At 36.4% G+C, this 20,206-nt stretch overlaps 1 protein-coding gene, 1 long non-coding RNA gene and 1 pseudogene across 4 annotated transcripts; all 3 read right to left on the bottom strand.

Moving 5' to 3' along the window:
- Window positions 1-2,711, bottom strand: part of LOC126582535 (uncharacterized) — a 3,187-nt pseudogene extending 476 nt beyond the window's left edge.
- A 5,994-nt stretch (window positions 2,712-8,705) lies between these two features.
- LOC126582179 (uncharacterized) lies at window positions 8,706-11,549 on the bottom strand. 3 transcript variants are annotated; one of them, XM_050246207.1, is made up of 3 exons: window positions 10,569-11,549; window positions 10,409-10,448; window positions 8,706-9,437 (listed from the first exon to the last, which is right to left on the bottom strand). In XM_050246207.1, the coding sequence occupies exons 1-3, from the start codon at window positions 10,681-10,683 to the stop codon at window positions 8,948-8,950; spliced, it is 645 nt and encodes a 214-aa protein (XP_050102164.1). In that variant the 5' UTR covers window positions 10,684-11,549; the 3' UTR covers window positions 8,706-8,947. The 3 variants fall into 3 exon arrangements, with proteins under 3 accessions (XP_050102164.1, XP_050102163.1, XP_050102165.1); XM_050246206.1 differs by lacking the exon at window positions 10,409-10,448; XM_050246208.1 differs by lacking the exon at window positions 10,409-10,448 and having other exon boundaries at window positions 10,692-11,549.
- Window positions 11,550-18,983: 7,434 nt separating this feature from the next.
- LOC126582189 (uncharacterized) lies at window positions 18,984-19,724 on the bottom strand. Its single transcript, XR_007609304.1, has 2 exons — window positions 19,613-19,724; window positions 18,984-19,485 (listed from the first exon to the last, which is right to left on the bottom strand). It is a non-coding gene; the product is annotated as an uncharacterized LOC126582189 (long non-coding RNA).
- Between the last annotated feature and the right edge of the window lie 482 nt (window positions 19,725-20,206).

The following is a 20,206-nucleotide window of genomic DNA, read 5'->3' as shown; positions in this document are numbered from 1 at the left end:
CGCGCAGAAAAGGATCCTCTGTGGATCCATCATGTGAGGATTCTATCTTCACATCTCAACCGCTCATCGTATATCGTTACATCATAAATCAATTGACTTTTATTATTTTAAATTAAACACAAATACTATCTGATAAAAAATGATCGCATAATATACAATGGACGACTGAGATGGAAGGATTCCTAGAATCCTCGCATAATGGAACTGAAGGGGATCCTTTTCCCAATCTTTTTTGGGAAAATTAATTTGTTTTAATTCTTGATATTCAAATATATTTTTATTTTACCACTTAGTACTACAGTGTACTGATATTTTTCCTCACTTGTAAGTGAGAGATGTCATAGGTTTGATTTTCGTCAAAGACAATTTTGAATAATATGATTTTAGTCCATTGTGAGACTAATCTCACCTCCCCTCCTTTTAGTGTAGACAATATCGTATGTTAAAAAAACAAAAAAGAGTTTGAATTACTATTTTAATTTAAATAAGAAAAAATGAAAAAATTTGAATGCGGGGGCGCATTAGGTTGACAAAAAAAGTTTTGAGAAATCAAAAAAGAAAAACTAAAGCCAAGCCACACAATTAAAACAAAAAATATATATATACTACCAGTACAAACATTTGTCAAGCAATATTTATCAAAATGAAATAATAGTACTTATTTTTGGCCAAATTTTTTGGTGGTTTATGTGGTTATACGACACTTTCAATGTGACTCTCGTAATGAGCCATGTAAGCAATTAAGGTCCAAGCTTAAGCTTCCGTTAGTCTTATGTTAAATAAACAACATGTGAGGCGTGAATATATATATATATATATATATATATATATATATATATATATATATATATATTTTTTCGTCGCAAGAGAAGAAGCAAGCATATACCAGGGAACTTATCTCACCCAGGAAAAAATGACAAGCAACATGAAAACGCCATAAAAAGCGACCAAAAGCAAGGGATGCAATTTGTTGCCACATGATCCATGTAGGGTGGAGGAGAGAAGAAAAAGGTACTCCATATCTCCGCACAATCATCACAAATCAAAAGACAGATGTCTTAGGTTTCTTAATTTGGTTTGATTGGACAACTCTAACCTCTTCACATGAGACTCACATGTGCTTATTTAATGGAAACTAACGGGCATTAACATTTAGATACTAATTGATAACAGAGCTCACCACGAAAGTTTAGTTAACAACTTTTTCATCACAAAAGTCACATTGAAAGTGCGCCATTCAAAAAGTTTAATCATTATTTCTAGATTTATATAAATATTTGATTATATAAGACCTGGTATGACAATTTACAATTTTCAATAGATAATTGTGTGAGATCTATAATAAGACTCACATTTCTTTTTACTCAACAAATTGTCAAATACGTACACGATTATTACATACGTGAGTGAGTGATAATAGCATTCTAAAAACGAATGACAAATCGTACATCCGAACACAAATTCTAGTATCCGACGACTGCAAACGGATTTCACCGGGCTCCTCAGATCAATCACACTTGGGCTACAAGCTGCCACAGTCCAATAACCAACTTTAATTTCATTCTTCAATTGCCCTTTCTCCCACCCACAATATCCCTCTTCACTATTTCAGTTGCACACCCCACACCTTCCTTTGTCCCATAATACAACCCCTTCATCACCTCATCAAAAACTCCACTCCTCCCAACCGCATCATCACCCCTTTTGGGCCTTAACAAGAACAGCCCCTCCTCCAACAGCCCGCCCAAGAACAACAGCCGGTCCGAGAACGTGCCTGCCATGTCTAGAGCGGTCGATCGAGTTTCCTTGATCGACATGAGGGAGGGCCGGTTGAGAATGATGCCGGATGGGCCCAAAGGTCCGGTGGACAACACCCAAATGATCGTCCGCTTGAAAATGTGGACCCCGCCGAGCTTTTCGGTTGCAAGGAGTAGGCAGCCCTTTACGGACTTGTGGATTGTGTGAGCCCATTTGTCACCAACAGTGATGAGATTAGGTTGATCCACCACAGTGAAGATCAACAAGTGAGGAAGCTGAAGTGGGCTCTTTCGGCCTTGATTTCTCTGCAGCTACCAGTTTTACTCGAATGATCGCCAATCGGCATCAATGGAAGGTTTGTGATCATCGTTGGACGGCATAGATGACTCCCCGCGGCTACTTATCATTCGACAGAAGAAGAGCAAGGAATCTTTCCCCGTTTGAAACAGAAAAGCAATAGAACAACTTACATGTTATTGAAGATGGAAATGCCAACTCTTTTGGATTGAAATTGAGTGTAATTTCTGTTGGGAGAAGTAACAGTTTTGGTGAAGAGCAAAAACAAGCTTCCATTGATGAACTTTTGATGGCAGATCGAGAGCTTCAGAGATGACAAGAAATAAAGAGCAGATCATACACTGACATATATATAAGCTTAATAATATATGCCTTTATGGAGAGGACTTGATGCAAGTGTAGTATTCCCGTGTCAAATGCTTTGCTTGATATGTATGCCAAGTGTGATGTGTTGGATGAAGCATCTAGAGTCTTTCACGGGATAGCGAAAAAAATTTCGGTGTCTTGGAATGCCACGCTTCAAGGGTTAGCCATGCACAGGCATGGTGAGAAGGCGCTTGAGCTATTAATCTCTCAATGGTAAAAGCCGGGGTTTTGCCTGATAAATTGACCTTCATTGGGGTCTTATGTGCTTGTGCACATGTTGCCAATGCGAGGCTCCAAATGAGGCGCACCGGAGTCCAGAAGCCTCCAGGGGCTAGTTCCATCAAGGTGGACGACAAGGTCCGTGAGTTTACAGTTTTTGATAAATTACACCCTAAATCCGACGAAGTATATTGGTTGATTGACAGACTTCGTCTAGACTTAAAACAATTGAATGTATCGCCGGGAAGTATTAGCAATGGGATAGGTGTATGCTGACAACTTGAGATTGATTGATCGATATGTTGATCTTCATCCTAGTTATTATTTATTTACTTTTTAGTTGTAGTTTCAGTTAAATTGAATGTTGTAATTTTGTGATGATGATTAGGATAATGTTGTGGCCAGTTGTATTTGTTTGTTTTGTTTGTTTTTAACCTTTCGCATACTATCGCTATCGATAATCTTGTTATAAACGAAACAAAAATTCGTGGTCGTTGTTAGGCTGGTTGTTGTAGTTTGGAGGTAGGTAGGAAAATATATATAGGTTAGCATCACAGTTTACCAACCTCCTCAAAAAACCATCCAGCTTACATTAGTCGAATGCAACATGATCCACCAACAATGTCGACTATACATGTCGGAAACTATTTGGCTTGATCACGGGTGAGAAGAGAATTTTGTTTTTGGAATTTTGCTTTGAACACTTCTGTTTTCGGAGTTGCCCTAGACTGCTAACACTATGTTGTTTATCCACCTACCCTGCTGCTAACACTATGTTGTTTATCCCCTCTATTTTCTAGATCCTAATCTGCAATTTACACAAGAACAAAAAATGAATTTTTCCGTTTCAACAACCAAATAGCACAAGAAAATTGAAAAATCAACAGAAAACATATAAAAGGGGAAGAAGGGGGTTTTTATTTTAATTATACATTGACGAGATTGACATCATCATGGCGTTGGCGAGACTCTCCATTACTTCGCTTCTTCTTCTTCCTTTGATTTTTCTTAATTAGACTTTAGTTCATATTAGAATTATTTTGTAGAACTTGTAAGTTTTGTGACTAAATATGAGTTTTTCATTTAGAATTAATAATTCATGTACTTTCAATGCAAATCATGTTGGTTGATGTATGATGTAGGACGTGTGATAATGAGATTGCACCATGTAGCAGTGTTGTACATGGATAATCCTACTTGGTTAATCTGCATTGGGGGACCATACACATTCTAGGGGTGACTATATGCTTGGTTAATTTGCATTGGGTGGTCATTACTTACTTGGATACATTGTTCTCAAAGGTGGTCTTGCTTAGTTAATCTGCATTGTGAACCACACTATAACAATTAATTTACAAGTGTGAAAGTGTGAAAAAAATTTGCCGACGGTCGTCATGGATGCCTTTACGCTTTGAATGATGGTTACATCGTCTTCTGAATGTTTAAAACCATATAAACTCTCGTGAACAATAACTTTAAAAGAGTTGAAAATTATTAATATTCATAATAAATAATATACAAATGTGAAAAATATTTTTGTTGATTGGTATATGACCGGGAACACGATATCTTCTATGCGGTATGTTCGATATACCAAACCGGTGTCATGAACATTGTATTTGGCCAAGGAGGTGCATTTAAGCAACAAATAATGGAACTTGTAGAAGTATATCATGTAACAAGACAAACACCAAGTAACTAACATAACATTCGTAAACTTCTCCTAATTGATATCAACTCACAATCAAGGTTTTATGCTCATTTCTTGCCGAGCATGGTTCAAGGAATTCGTCACAACTTTCGGGATATATTTTTTTTTTTATATGATTTTATATGAACTTTGGACCTTATATATTATTTTATTTAATATGTGCCACATGACCCCTTGTGAGTCATTTAATACAACTTTTCTCAAGTTTTTTACCATCAAAACGATGAGCACCCCGCAACGGGTCTACAACAACTTCAGGAATATTTATTCAATTTTTTTTTCTATTTTATTTGAATTTTCTCAAATTATATATATTTTTATTCTTCACTGCCACGTGGTAGTTTCTGGGCCATAACTAGGGTTTATGGTTTAGAGTTTTATTATCATAAACTATCACTAGACTTACATCTTTGTCCAACCATACATAGACTAACATATGCAGTTCGTAAATCTCTCCAGCGACATCCAAAAAATCCTAAACATTGTGGAAGTCATGTAAAATGTCTACAACCATCCTAGATTCTAAACGAGGATGGGGTGACGTTAAAGATGGGAGAGACAGAGAAGTGGATGGGTGAATGTAGAGAGAGGAGGACCCGGTTCTGCACTATACTTGTGTGAACTCTTTTATTGTGAGCCATTTAGATAAAAATTCAATGGCTTAAAACAATCCAAAACCAAGGTTCGCACCTAAGGTCTCACCTTAAAAAAAGCAATAACAACATTCAGTTCTATTGGCAGTAGATTTGCCAATTTTTTATACGATCCATTAACATGATCCCAAAATAATGAGTTTCGGGTTAACACGATAACTAATTGAGTCGTTTTCGGATCATCCGTTAAGGACCCATTAATAACGAGCCATCAACAGGTTTACATGCAGATAACCCATGGATAATCCGTTTCAACCCATTAAAAAAATAAAAAATCTTTTACCCCTTGATATCAACTAAAACTTTTTAAGTGTTTGAGTAAATTTAAGGGAACAAGAACTATCCACTTCACCAAATTGTTGGATGAAGCTACCAGATTGAAAGAAATAAATAATAAAAACAGTTATATTACTGGATAGAAAATCAAAATTGGAGCTCTATATTATGGATTTCGGATTTCATTTGGACTCTCACATCTTATCCGTTCATCGTACATCGTGCAGTTAGAAATCATTTTAATTTTTTTTTATCTAATTTAACACAAACAGTACCTAACGACCGTTGACCGCACAATATATGTTGAACGGATAAAATGTGAGGATCCGGAGAGGATCCTCATCCTTATATTATATGGGTTCTATTTGCTTAACAGAAATATAATTAAAAAATGGGAGGGGAAAAGGTCTTCTCTGCATGAGAGACCTTCTCTTTGTGTGAGAGACTTTCTCACCGGTGTGTGAATGCTCCCAATTCCCTCATGTAGCTCTACCGTTGGCCCTAGCAGTGGCCAGGGTCGGTGGCCTTCCTTTTTCTTCTTCATCTTTTGTCTCTCTTCCCTTCTCTATGCAATTGGCTTTCTCTATGTTTTCCGACCCGTTTTTCTTGGTAATCCATCCCCTAAGGCCTCCGATCTAACCTTTCTTCGGTCTCAATTTGACAGTCCCACTTCCAACCTTCATTTTTCTTCTTTTCCTTCAAGTTTTTCCACCTCCATGACTCTAACCTAGTCATTTTCTGACTTTTCCATTTTCTTCGGTCATCCATCGTTCTCACACATGTTCGATTTTGCAACCATCTCTTCCGCCTGCGTTTTGCGGCTTTCTCAGAAGATGTGCAGAGCTTCGACTCATATGGTGTACACATCACCACCTTCCACTTGTATGTCGTTTTCGGCTTTGTTGCTAGGGGAAAATTCTTTCCTGCTGGCTTCTTTCCTTGGTGGCTGCGGTTTTGATGTGTGTGATGCTTGGTGGAGGAAGATGGAGCTTTCTTCTTTGGGGCTGTGTTTGGTGAGATCTCTGGCATGGGATGCTGGACGGTGGACATCGGCAGCCGAAGCTAGTCTTTTAGGGTTTTTGTTTTTTTGTTTTTGGGCTCTTCTCTTAGGTTGGGCTTTTGTTTAGTGTTTGGGGTTCCCTTTTTGTTTTGTGTTTACTGTGTAATTGGGCCCCTTTGGTTGTCTTTGTGCTCTCTTGGTAATGAAAATTACCTTTGTCCAAAACAAAAATTTTTGCTTAACAGAGAGTCGAACAACACAAGACCAATTAACACAACAAAGTAAAATAAAGGTTCATTTGGGAGAATTGGATACACATTGGGAGATTGAAACTAAATGACAAAAATACATATATAGAATTAATTGCCGAAAAAAATACCAGGAGATTGAAAAGTCTGTAATTGCGTGGAGGGTGAGTGGTGGTGTTACCCGGCTAGTAGGAATGGTAACGGTTCGGTTTGAGAACTGAAATGCTATATCCATTCTCATAACTAAGAAAATTAACCATATCCATAACCGCAAATTGACTTCTCTCGTGGGATGGTAACGTTCTCCTTGTTGTCTGCCGATTCCGACAGTGTCACTCGTGGATTTCCACAAGCTTCATACTGGTAGTTGGCTTCTCTCGTGGTGTTGCCAACTATCCCTTGTTTTTTCATGTGCTCAGGTAGCAAATCGAGGTTGGAGGTGGCATCTGCAGAGGTGATTCGACGATGATCAGGGAATCGGTCCAACTATTGGTAGAGATTGCAATGGAAGCTTATGGTGGCTGCTGTGTTTGTTTTTGGGTCTTACTGTTGTTGGGCTCTCTTTTTGCTTTACTTTTGTTTTAGGCCCATTTTTTGTTTGTTTATAAGTGTAAGTTGGACTTTAGGTTGGTTTGTTAGTTTGTGTTTGGTGTTTGTTATTGTGTCTTGATGTTTAATAAAAAGGAAAACTGATGAAAAGTAAAAAAAAAAAAAAAAAAACTTTAGTTTTAATGAAAAATGACAAATAAATGTGTAGTGAATAGTATCAGGAAAAGGTAAAAATGTGGTTTTTCGTTAAAAGTGAACAGTACCGGAAGTGTTTCGTTAAAACTCCCTTAATAAAATTTCCCTTTTACCAAAAAAATGAAAATGAAGATGAAGATGAAGATGAAGATCTGGTCTGAATTCTACCGTCGATACCGCAAACCAGTAAAACTCCCAGGCCCGGCCGAAGCCCACAATGTCATTGCCACAATTTATAAAACTCCCAGGCCCAAAACGAAAGTCAACACACAGTCACCACAAGTCCACTTCACTTCGATTATTACAAAAAAAACCAGGCCAAAAAATGACGCCGTTTTTGGTGCTGGTTATAAAAATTTGAAAAATTCGCTTAAGTTGGACGACGTCGTTTCGTTGAGTTAAAAAATATATATATATATTAATTAAACCAAAATCCAGCCTCCAGACATACTCGATACAAAAAGGCCAGAAGCTCCTTCTGGCATTGGCCATTGGAAGCAGCGGCCACTAGCAGGCCACCGCCGCCAGCCAAGCGCCGTCGGCCCCCCACACGCGAAGACGTATCTGATGAATGAATCCCCAGATTTTTAATAAACTTCCTCCATCCCTTTTTGGTAGTCTTTATACACACACCATATGTTTGATTAAATGTCTTAAAGAAGTATCTGACGAATCAGCCCTCGGGGCAGTGTGAACTATGTTACTGTTGATATTGAGGTAACAAACGAGGAAGGTGAGGGTAATAGACATGAAGGGAAGAGATTAGTATTGGAGGATAATTCACGGGGCAAGCCATTAGTTTTTGACTTGGTTGTTGGTGGAGCCTTTTGTTGTTGGGACATGTACAAATTTGTTTGTGTTTTGATAGTCCATTAGTTTTTTGGTAACAAAGATTATATTTAAGAGGAAGCTGATGTCCACTAGCTAATTATTGTTGCTGATGAATTCTCTATCAAATGGGTTTCCAAATTGTAAGTTTATCAACTATAGCTACTTAATTCTTAAGGGAAACTAGCAGAAACATTCATTAAAACAGTGGTTGGACTGAGAAGCAAATCATCGAAAAAGACCTGCCTTTCTATCTCCTCTTTGGAGCTCAGGTGATTGCCAGACATAACGACAGAAGTTGAAGCAGACACTTTGTCCATCTGAATAGGTTCATTCAGATCAGTCAAACCATTGCTTCTTACCAAATGCAAATCAGAGCTCGACGCATTATTGTTACAGCCAGATTTGTCTGTTCCCAACCCCAAACCTCCATCTGGTTCGTCTTCGTCACTGAGGCATTCCTCGGCTGGAAGTTCAAGATTGAACAATTTTCTTCGAGGCTTCTTCCCTCTGGAATCCAAAGATTCATGGTCCTTCATCCCTACTCTACTTTGGCTGGGGACACCGCTGTTTTGCAGGGTTTTTCCAATAGAATCACAACGAGATTGACTGATAAAAGTACTCAATGTAGATTGTCTAGCATAACTGGAATCCACCCAGGAACAGATAAACATAAAACAAATAGAAGACTCGTTACACATTCTCGCTCTCACAGACACATGCAGGAACTCTGTTTCTAATTCAAAACAGATCACTGCCTTTAATAGAAACGGTAATAGCTGACCAAGTAATACAAAAGCAATAACAAGTAGTTAATTAATCAATGTTTAAGTGGTAGACATGAGTATTAAGGCATCCCGTCCTGGTTCTCGGGTTCTTCGGTGCCCCTCATTCTCATCATCAGCTCCTTCATTTTGTCACGGACATAACCAACAGCTGCAGTACAGAGTCTTCTTAGGTTTTGGTAGGACTTGGTCACAATTATGGCAATAGATACTACCCAACATGCAAGAGTAAACCACCCGAAACCTGGATCGAGGAGGAGCGCCAGCAGAATCACCGCAAGAGTTCCAAACAAGAGGCTGATGTTGTTCATCAATTCATACATATTTCCATTGTTGGAAGCTTGGAGAATCTTGGCAGTCGCCAATGCCCCCACATAAGCAAATAAATCAACAATCAACACCACAACAGTATTGTGGTCTGTGACAAATGGAGACGGCAAATCTCCGGTCGCATGCTTCACCCCCAACAGGACTCCCAGCATGCCCAGGAGAAAGAATATATATTTGTGTACTGCCAGTGGAGGACTGTAATGACCACACCCCTCCCTAGTGCTGTTATATTATAAACAACATAGAAATTAATGATTAGAAAAATGATCTTTCTAGCATAATTCTAATGATAACAGCGGTTCAAGTAATTTTTCATTGTGATCGGAATATGGATGGTATACTACGTGTTTTTATATATATATAGTGGGAAATTTAATTTTTTAAGTTATCAACTTTTCATCTCACATATCCAATCATTTATATAGAACACTTGATATACCATCTCATGTATCGATCATACTGAAAAATCTCTCTCGGAATTCCTAATTTTGCAATTTCTTCCATATTAGTTAATGACATCAACCGTTATAATATCTTCTTTTTTTTTTGGTCAATAACCGTTATAATATCTGGCCACAACACAAACTCATTTGCTAGCTAATTAATTCAGAACATGAGCTTATACAAAACCCCTGTTTCTTCACTCTTTTTTATTCGTCATTTCTTTTATATATCTAAATATTTCTCCTCTATTTACTGCACATAAATATTAAATCAAAATAATATTCAAACAGGAACTAATTCAATTCCACAAAAGTTGGAAGAAAAAAAAAATATTTTAAGCTTATTTTGCCTTGAATTTACTTTCACTCACTCAAAATTTACCACGGATTCGAAACAGAACGGAAAAACTTTTTTCTCAGCTGATTTTGAAAGAACAAAAATGAAAAGGGAGAGAAGAGCTTTCCACAAAACTATCAAGAAATACGGGGACAAAATTAAGCACAAATAGTGTATCATATCTCAGCCGTTCATCGTGTATCATACGGTCATAAATCATTTGATTTTTATTATTTTAAATTAAGCACAAATAGTACCTGACGAAAATGACCGTACGATACACAATGAACGGCTAAGATGTGGAGATCCCTAGGATCCCCACGTAATGGATCCGGAGGGGATCCTTTTCCATACATACATACCTAGGCCTACCTACATACAGACATGGTGAAGTATATGAAAAACTATGTAACCTTGGTAAATATTTTGAAATTACGTTTCTGTGACTTGGACCTGAAAATTGAAAACGAAAACTTTCACCGGACTGAGAGGTCGGCGGCGTGCAAATGGATGCAAAAAACTAAAAGGATGATAACTAATAAGTAAAAGGAAGGCAAAAGAAAATGTACTAACCCAGCTGGGATTCGTAGAGGATCACCCATAACTTCTGGTGTGAATGCAAAGTTGAGAGCAGGTGTTGTTGTTCCCGCCGGGGGGGTAGGGAAGTAAAAGAAAAGCATAAGAACATGTGATAACCCAGCTGGGATTCGTAGAGGATCACCCATAACTTCTGGTGTGAATGCAAAGTTGAGAGCAGGTGTTGTTGTTCCCGGCCGGGTGGGGGGCGGGGGGGGTGAGGGGGGTGGCGCCGCGAGGATGTTTGCTGTTCGTAGAGTATCACCCATAACTTCTGGTGTGAATCCCGGGTGGGGGGGGGGGGAGTGAGAATGGTTGGTGTTGTTGTTCGGGGCGGGGAGCGGCGAAGCGAGAATGATTAGGAAACGCGGGGGTTGCGACGGGAAGCGACGATGATGTTTTGGGACCCGGGGGGTGGTTTTAAGCTGTCCCGCAGGGCCCACTTGTCATTGGTATCTGAAGGCAGGACAATACTTAGGTCCTGACTGCTCAGGATCAAGTATACTGACCTCACAACGTGGTACACTATAAAGATGACACCTGTCTTTTTACCTATCCAAACACCAAACATGGCGTTCTTTGTTCTATACCCAAACATAAACTATTCTATTAACCAAACACCATCCTTTTCTCTCGTTGAAGAATCCCCAACCTTCAAGTGACAAACCAGCAAGCACCTCCCTCGACCCACCTCGTTCCTCCGCCGCAGACCTACCCCGTGTCCTCCTCCACCGTCGATTCACCCCGTGTCCTCATCCAACTTCTCTCCTCCGTCAACCCACCGCCGTTCCTCTGTCAACTTCACCGGTATTCCTCCGTCGGCCCCGCTTCCGCTTCCGCTTCCGCTTCCTCCTTCAACCTCTCTCCTCCATCGAAGTAGGTCCATAAGAATTCATGAAAGGGAGGGGATCTTTGTTCTTCGTGTATAGTGTGACGACGCTGCACTGATACAAATCTGTGATGGCATAGGAAAAGACAAGGACGATGAGGGATAAGCCTGGGAACAAAGAGGAAGTGAACAGGGATTATGGGGTGTTTGGATGCCTAGGTAATTGGATAAACAGGGTGTTTGGCTGCATAGCTTAAACATATAAAGTAGTACACGTGTTCTCTTTTAATTGACCCATATCAATGGTCAGTGAAAATTGGGAACCCACTTGTGAGTACCCAAGTAATATACGTGAAGGCATACATCGATGATAGGATTTTACGGGCCAAGCCTTTATATCAAGGGAAGGAAATAGATTCATGGAAGTCCGGATTTTAAGGCCATCTTCAACTGAGGGCTGGTTAGAGGGTTCGTTTTACCCCTCTGATTCTCCAAGATATTAATATTTTAATTAACAGTATAAAGTCATATTTGCCTTCATCTCCAACCAAGGGCCAAATGGCTCGTTTTAGCCATGTCACAAAAAATCGTCTCCAACCAAAGGCTAAAAGACCATAGGGCCAAACATAATTTATTATTTAATTTTAAAAACTACAACAACTTAAATTTAAAAACTACAACTTATATTTAAAAATTACAACTTAAATTTAAAAACGACAAATTACAAAATATTGAAGGAAATTATTGAAAAATTGAAAGAAATATTGCAGATGAAGGAAATATTGTAGATGAAATGAAGAATTGAAAAAGTTTCACCATATTTATAGAAAACAAAAAGGTTTAAATTAAAAAAAAAATTGAATAAAACAGCTAGCTGCAGTCAGCTAGCCGTTGTATTAAAAAAAATTCATACTATTCGTGTCAGTTATAACCGGCACTATTTCAATTCAAATTACTATTTGTGTCGATTATAACCGACACAAATAGTAATTAATCAAAATATTCCTGTCTAGCCGTAATATTTAAATCATTATTTGTGTCGGTTATAACCGACACTATTGAAATAATATAAATTATTCCTATTGGTTATAACCAACAGGAAATTCGACACATTTAAAAAAAATTCTGGCCAGCCTTCTAGCCCTTTGGCCATTTTAGATTCTGTGGGGCCCACGAGCCCTCTGGCCAGTGCCGGCCCTGAGAATTTGGGGGCCCTAGGCGAGTCTTCAAAGTGGAACCCTAATGTTCTCGGACCTCCGACTCTTTGTATATTGGTATGTAGTAGGAAAAATTCGCTAATTACATAAAAGTATATTTCTTCATCAAATATCATTAAAAATTAATATCAAAAGAAAAAAAATATACTAACATTACTTAATATTCCATGTCACATGTCTTTAGACGCAAATGCACTAATATTGAGAGTGAAGAGCAATAAAACTTGATTGACGAATATAATAATTCAACAACGCCAAGTGGTTCTCTTGTGTTCTTTCTAAAATCAACACACACTAGCAAATCAAATATTAGAATAACCTAGTTTAACAATAAATTATTGAAAAAGAAAATTTAAATTCAACGTTATGGTTACCTCAAATTACAATATTCAGGACTAAGTGATGGTTGCTTAAACATTCAATATAAATAGAAAGACTGGGAAGTTGAAAGAAAAATGTCACATCCCGCCCCGGGGTGGATCATTTCCCGGGCCCGCACCACCACCGTAGCACAATATTGTCCGCTTTGGGCCCCGACCACGCCCTCACGGTTTTGTTTCTGGAAACTCATGAGCAACTTCCCAGTGGGTCACCCATCCTGGGAGTGCTCTAGCCCCCTTCTCGCTTAACTTCGGAGTTCCTACGGAACCCAAAGCCAGTGAGCTCCCAAAAGGCCTCGTGCTAGGTAGGGATGAGAATATACATTTAAGGATCACTCCCCTAGGCGATGTGAGATGTTACAAAAAAGGATCACAAAGTTATGATTATTCTGGTTTTTGTTATTTTTTAAGGTTATTTTCAAAAGCAAAATAAAAACAAAATGCATTTGGACAAATTGAGGCCATTAATTTCTCTAGCTTTTTACAGTTGGCATTCATATGTTTTTTATTTAAGAAACTCAAGTTTTTTCTATTTATACAATTTTTATTTAAAATATTTTTGAAAATAAATAAGAATTTAAACATAAACCACCCACTAACATGAGGTTTTGTTTTTGTTTTTTCTAAAGTTGAAAATTTTAAATTCATTCAAAATTAATATTTGTTGAATTATTTTAACTCATTTTGGTTCTTGTAATCTTAAAATTTTTAAAGATCAATTTATCTTTAATTTTAATCTTTAATTTCATAGATTTGAAAAAAAACAAAAACTAATGCCTACAAGGTGTTTCGAACACGCCCACCTCAATGAAAATGGAGTGGAACCGTTTCCACTGCACCAACAAAATAATTATGATATTTCTTACGTTTTTTTATTTATATTTTATATAAAAAAATTTGGGAGCCCCCCGAACTTGGGGGCCCTAGGCAACCGCCTACCTCGACTATCCTCAGGGCCGGCCCTGCCTCTGGCCTAGCCCTCGTTTGGAAACGATTTTCGGGCTATTTTCGGCCATCTGGCCTTCTAGACCCTTCGCTTGGAGATGGCATCAGCCTTCCCTCGGGTCCACCCTTCAGATCAAGGGAAAGATAATTAGATTTTGGGAGATTATATTCATACACCCCAAATTACTTCTCTCACACTTTTTTAATTTTTTAATATTTTTCTATCAAGTGTCAGTGATGTGTATAAAATATTAAAAAAAATTAAAAATGTGTGAGAAGTAATTTGGGGTGTGTGAATATAATCTCTCATAGATTTTAAGGGTTGTCTTGGAATCGGATGACACATGAAGTCAACTGCCCAAAAGAATTTGCTTGGTAGTATCTCCACATCTCAGTTGTTCATCGTATATCGTACGGTCAGTTTTCGTTAGTTACTATTTATGTTTAATTTTAAATAATAAAAGCTAAATGATTTATGACCGCATGATATACGATGAAATTAGAACCTTGCAGACAAGCAAGAAGAAATTAAGTGAGGGATTTGGATCCGTTGGATCGTAAAATGAGCAAGAAGAAATTAAAAGAGGGATTTGGATCTGTTCGATCGTAATGAGATGTTGGGTGGGTCCTTGACCAAACCATTAAATCCCATACTATAAAATGAACATGGATTCTCTCTGGATCCAGTGGTCGTAATTCACCAAGTCTAATCATTTAGGTCGTTGAAATTTAATTAAACGGTTAAAGTTATTATAACTTTTAAAATGGATCTCTATTTGTAACCGTTATATCAAATTTCAACAGTCCGAATGATTGGATTTGATGGATTAGAACCATTGGATCCGGAGAGGATCCATGTCCATTTTATAGTATGGGATTTAGGGGTGGTTTGGGAGTGAGGTGCTTAAAAAAAAACACCCATGAAAAAAAGCTGTGAGGGTTTTAGGTGTTTGGTAAACTAAAAAAAATGGCTTATTTTGAAAGCTGTTGTGAGAATAAGCTGAAATCAAAGAAAAAAACTGAAGCTGCTATTTGCAGCTTTGGAAAACTGGTTTTTTTTCAAAGCACATGGAGCTACAGTACTCTTTTAATGAAAAGACTCACTATCAGATTGTTTTTTTTTTTTCAAAAGCACTTTTACAAAAAAGTTTACCAAACACTTTGCTGCTTTATTTCACAGCCGCTTATTCTCACAGCACAGCCGCTTATTCTCACAACAGTTTTTTTTTCAAAGCACAGCAATACCAAACCAGCCCTTAATTGTTTGGTCAAGGGCCCACCCTGCATCTCATTACGATCGAACGGATCCAAATCCCTCTTTTAATTTTGTTCTTGCTTGTCCGCAAGGTTCCAATCTTATAGTATGGGATTTAATGGTTTGGTCAAGGGCCCACCCTGCATCTCATTACGATCGAACGGATCCAAATCCCTCTTTTAATTTCTTCTTGCTCGTTTTACGATCCAACGGATCCAAATCCTTCATTTTATAGTATGGGATTTAATGGTTTCGTCAAGGGCCCACAAATTCATAATACTTCCAAGAAAAAAATTGATAAGGGCAAGGGTTCACTTTTTTGAGAAGTGGTTGTGGAGAGTGGGCTTTTAAAGGTGTGGTCTACAGTCGAATTTAACCTTGGTAAAAGTTTAATCTTTTGAAATTACGTTTCCACATGTTGAGAGGGTCAGTTAATGTTTACACAAAGAGAGAAGGTTTTGTTATTTTCCTAAAAAAAAAAAAAAAGAGGGAGAGAAGGTTTTGTTACAAAATATCTGAAAACCAAATTTATTTGATCCATAACTTGGATCTGAAAATTGAAAACGAAAAAAAAATGTTACACATAATATCGTCGATAGGTTAACAAGATTATGTACTGTTTCCCTTATGTTTTACAATTTGCTTGTAACTAAATGCAAAGGCAAGTAGATACAACATTTTCTGTATAAATAGACTTCCACCGCTATCTTCTCGTTGCCTACGACATGTTCGACATTGAAAGTTTTGAGTAGTTTTAGTGTGTTTCTTTTTCCATGATATCTTCTCGTTGCCTACGACAAAGTCCACAAAGAATACTCATTTGGACGAATTCTATTTTTTATACTTATAATAATGTGATTGATTATACAAAAACTAGCAACTTTGTAAATATTTGTAATAATGTGATTATAAAAAATATATATAGAATTCGTAATATAGACTAAAACCTCAATACGTTACATATTGCTTAAATTTTATACCAAATATTTTAGAGCATCTTTAAAGGAAATGTCAAATTTAAAACATCAAAATGGTATTAGATGACTTATGTGGTAATTGACATTTTTTACAATTTTTTGCTCCACCCAATATGTTAAATAATAATGTCATACTGTAGTTTTTTTCATCTCTTTGTGGGGTTCAATTGATTATACAACCAATCAAATACTTGAAACACAAACATTTATTATATATTGCATCACATCTATTAAAAAATTATTAAATAAATTTGATAGCAAAAGACTTTACGTTCAATTGCCTCAATGCCACATGGAAACTGAAGGCTCAATTGAAGAGAGTTTGCTACCAATTTTTTACTATTGTCTATGTGACAATTTTGACATCTCATTTGAAGATGCTCTTCTCTGTATTGTGGTTTCATATGCCATCCTTTAAAGTTTCATTTCAAATTTCACCATTGTTAGCAAATTTTCATCACTTTTGTCGAAAGCAACTGATGTCGATATATTCATCGATATTGTCACGAATTTACATATCGGTATTTCCACCAATATTGATATTTTAAACATTATCCCAAATTAAAGTTCTTGATTTCTAATAGTAAAGATTTATTTAAGATTTTGGCAAATGTGACCCTGTTTTTATTTATTTTTTGGAACCGAGACCTAAACATATATCATTGACTTTATTCGTTATTTATTTAATATTTTGTTAGTATTAAATCCCATGTCGAGAACTCATAAATAGATCTTGTATGTGCTTATATCGAATTGGATCACTTCTTATATATTGTAAGTCACCCAATTTGTGTGTTGTATGTATTTTATATTGTCAATTAATTTTATGGTAAAACTTAGCCTTCTTCATTAAAGTATTACCAACCTAAAAGCTAAACAACAAAATAAGTTTTACGCTTATTAATTGAATTGCCCTTTGAAACTGTCATTTAGTCTCATTTTACCCCATGAAATTAGTTTTGTTTCACTTTGACCCCTAAAACTGCTATTTTCAACTCATTTGGTCTTACTTCACCTCATTCCGTTAAAGAAACATAAATTCCAGGTATTTGGACATTTCACCTTTTATACACCTATTTACCTCCAGCTTGACCACGAAAACAATCTCAATTTCATTTTTGACAACTCTAATTCAAATACATGGGATTTGGGCAGAGTATTGTATAACTGCACATTCTTGGTGATTAAAAGAGCATTTTTTGTAGAAGTGAAATCACTCCATATAAGTTATATTGAATCTTGTCCATTTTTAAAGGAGAGAGTATTCAATACTGTATTCTTCAAGCGAAAATAATGTGAGAGAATTGAATGTTTTCTGCCATTGTATTAGTTTCAACAGAGTTTTTTTTTTTTTTTAATTTTCTATTTCATATACTCAAAATCAAAAGCTAGAATTTAGAAAGACGTGCCCAGAGCATGAACTGGTAGAGTTTAGCAACTACAATTTTTCGTTTGTTTATACAATGATATTTATACTAGAGAATGAAGGGATAAATTGGTGATGAACTACTAAGTGGTCATTCATGTATTCTTCAATCCACCGGTTTGGATAAGAAGGTAAAACCAAATGTTTGATTTTTGGGTGATTTTGGGGTTTGATTGAATTGATTTGTTAGGTTTGTTAAATTGGGATTTTACTAATTAAGATGAATGTATGCGTTTGGTGACTTTTTGTATTATTGGATTAGCATTGGATTGATTAATTGGTTACTGTGCTGATCAATTACATTCAGTTAGTTCCGTCGTTTTATGTTTGATTCTTTGGAGAGTTGATCAATGCGGAAATAGTTTTAAGAGAGTTTTAACTAAACATTTCTGGTACTGTTCACTTTTAACGAAAAAACCTCAATTTTACCTTTAACTGACATTATTCATTATACCTATAAAAATGACTTTTCGTTAAAAGAGAAGCTTTTTTGAACTTTTCGTTAAAAGATAAGTTTTTTTTTACTTTTCGTTAGTTTTTCTTAATTTTAATCCTTTAACCAGTTGTGAAATGCATGCTGAATACCCTTAGTTATTTTATTCATTTGTGGATGTGAGGGTTTTCGTATGCTAAAGTTACCTTTTTCTGATGCAACCCTACAAAACAAATCACAAACCATCCATATCTCCCAACCGAACACTCATTCTGGTCATTTCAACCGCAAAGAAACAGAATATAAGAACCGCATGGCCCGGCAGTCTCCTTTCAACTGTCAACCCAACCATACTTAGATCCTTCACCGTCGTTAACCCCTCTCTCTCTCTCTCTCTCTCTCTCTCTCTCTCTCTCTCTCTCTCTCTCTCTCACGCGCACACACACAGACACACAAGCTGTCACTCTCACTCACTCCAAACATGTCTTTCCACATAATCATATCTAATCAAGTTGAAATGTCAAAAACATCCCACAATCAAAGATTCTAAGCTTGCACATGATCCAATATCTATTGATAGGGTGTTGAGTTTTCTATTCATGTGTACTGGGTTTGAAACTTTCTATTTTCCTAAATTATCGTAACAGTTTCAAACTTTTCCCATCTTCTTAACAATAATAAAATTTGGAAAGAAAACTGATTTTAGGCTTGTTTTGCCTTGAATTTACTTGCATTCACTTAAAATTAACAAGTTTGATACAAAACAAAGAATTTTTTTTCCCAGTTGATTTTGAAAAAACAAAAATGAAAAAGGAGGAAGGAGCTTTCCACAAAACTATCAAGAAATACGAGGACAGAATAACAACATACATACTTACAAATATACATACATGGCGAAGTATATGAAAAAATATACATACATGGCGAAGTATATGAAAAACTATTTAACCTTGGTAAAAATTATTTTGGTAAATATTTTGAAATTATGTTTCTGTTAGAGGATCAATGTTAATGTTTGCATCTCATGTTTAGCTCATTGAGTTTGCGAATGACATAACAGAGCATGTCAGTTGCATTTGTTGTACATGTACAAAGTCTTTTCAAGGTTGGATAGGACTTAACCATAGTTGTCACAAAACATATGCCCATCATGCGAGAGCAAACCATCCAAAATTTGGAACGAGGATGAATGTTAATAGAATTAAGGAAAAAGTTCCACAAAAAAGGCTGATTATGTTCATCAATCCATAGAGGTCTGAATTGTGGGATGCTTGCAGTATCTTGACAATGGCCGGATAATCGAATAAATTGGCAATTAACATTAAAACAACGACGTAGTCTATATCAAATAGAGATGCCTGCGAGGTTGAACATTTAACTTGTAGGAGCAATTCTACCATGGCAAGGAGAAAGAAAATGCATTTGTGGATACCAGTATCCTCCCTTGTGATGCTGGAAAGAAAATTAAATTAATAAGTGGATGAATTTCCTTAGATAATCACCTTATAAGTACTTTATTAGTAGTAAAACCAAATAATTTGAAAGTAGAGGGAATGAATGAAAAAGAAAATGTACTAACCCAGCTGGAATTCGTGGAGAATTAGCGTCGGAACTCATAACTTCTTATGTTAATGCAAATAACTATTGTCTAATTTGAGTTCTTCAAAACTATTGGGGAGATCGAGGAAGTGTTGGAGGAAGGGGTAAGATCCACGAACTGTTGGAGGAAGTATGAAGAAAAGGCCCGTCCTGGGATCACTTATATAGGAGTATCTTTGTCAGAAATGATAATATCGGCATATGTAGGTCCGTCCTCTTACTTCCCCACGTTTGACTTTAAAAGTATACACAAAAGAAAAAAAGTGTTTAAATGACACGTTTCCCTCTCTAAATGTGATGTGATATTAATATATAAAAATGTTTTTAAATAGCCTAGTTTTGATATTTATAACACTAATATTACATTAGTGTGAATTTATTAAATATGTAAGTCTTTGAACAAAACTAGTTTGATATGGAATTAAACACATGAATTTGAAATATTTATAGATTTTTATTTTGTCATAAAAATATTTATATTCATATTTACATTTTCAATTGCTATAAATGAATATCGCACCTCAATTTTAAGAAAATTTTATGCAACGCTATGATTTATCACACTCATAAGACA

Source organism: Malus sylvestris, chromosome 9, assembly GCF_916048215.2.
Source record: "Malus sylvestris chromosome 9, drMalSylv7.2, whole genome shotgun sequence".
Classification (NCBI taxonomy): domain Eukaryota; kingdom Viridiplantae; phylum Streptophyta; class Magnoliopsida; order Rosales; family Rosaceae; genus Malus; species Malus sylvestris.
The sequence above is the reverse complement of the archived record's forward strand: the minus strand, read 5'-3'. Positions and strand labels throughout refer to the sequence as shown.

What these genes read in the sequence shown, in the direction of transcription:
- LOC126582179 (XM_050246206.1), bottom strand. Translation starts at nt 10,840, where the DNA reads ATGGGTGATACTCTACGAACAGCAAACATCCTCGCGGCGCCACCCCCC. An exon ending in CCTCTACGAATCCCAGCTGG is followed by an intron (nt 9,438 to 10,568) that starts GTTAGTACATTT and finishes ATAATATAACAG; the next exon opens with CACTAGGGAGGGGTGTGGTC.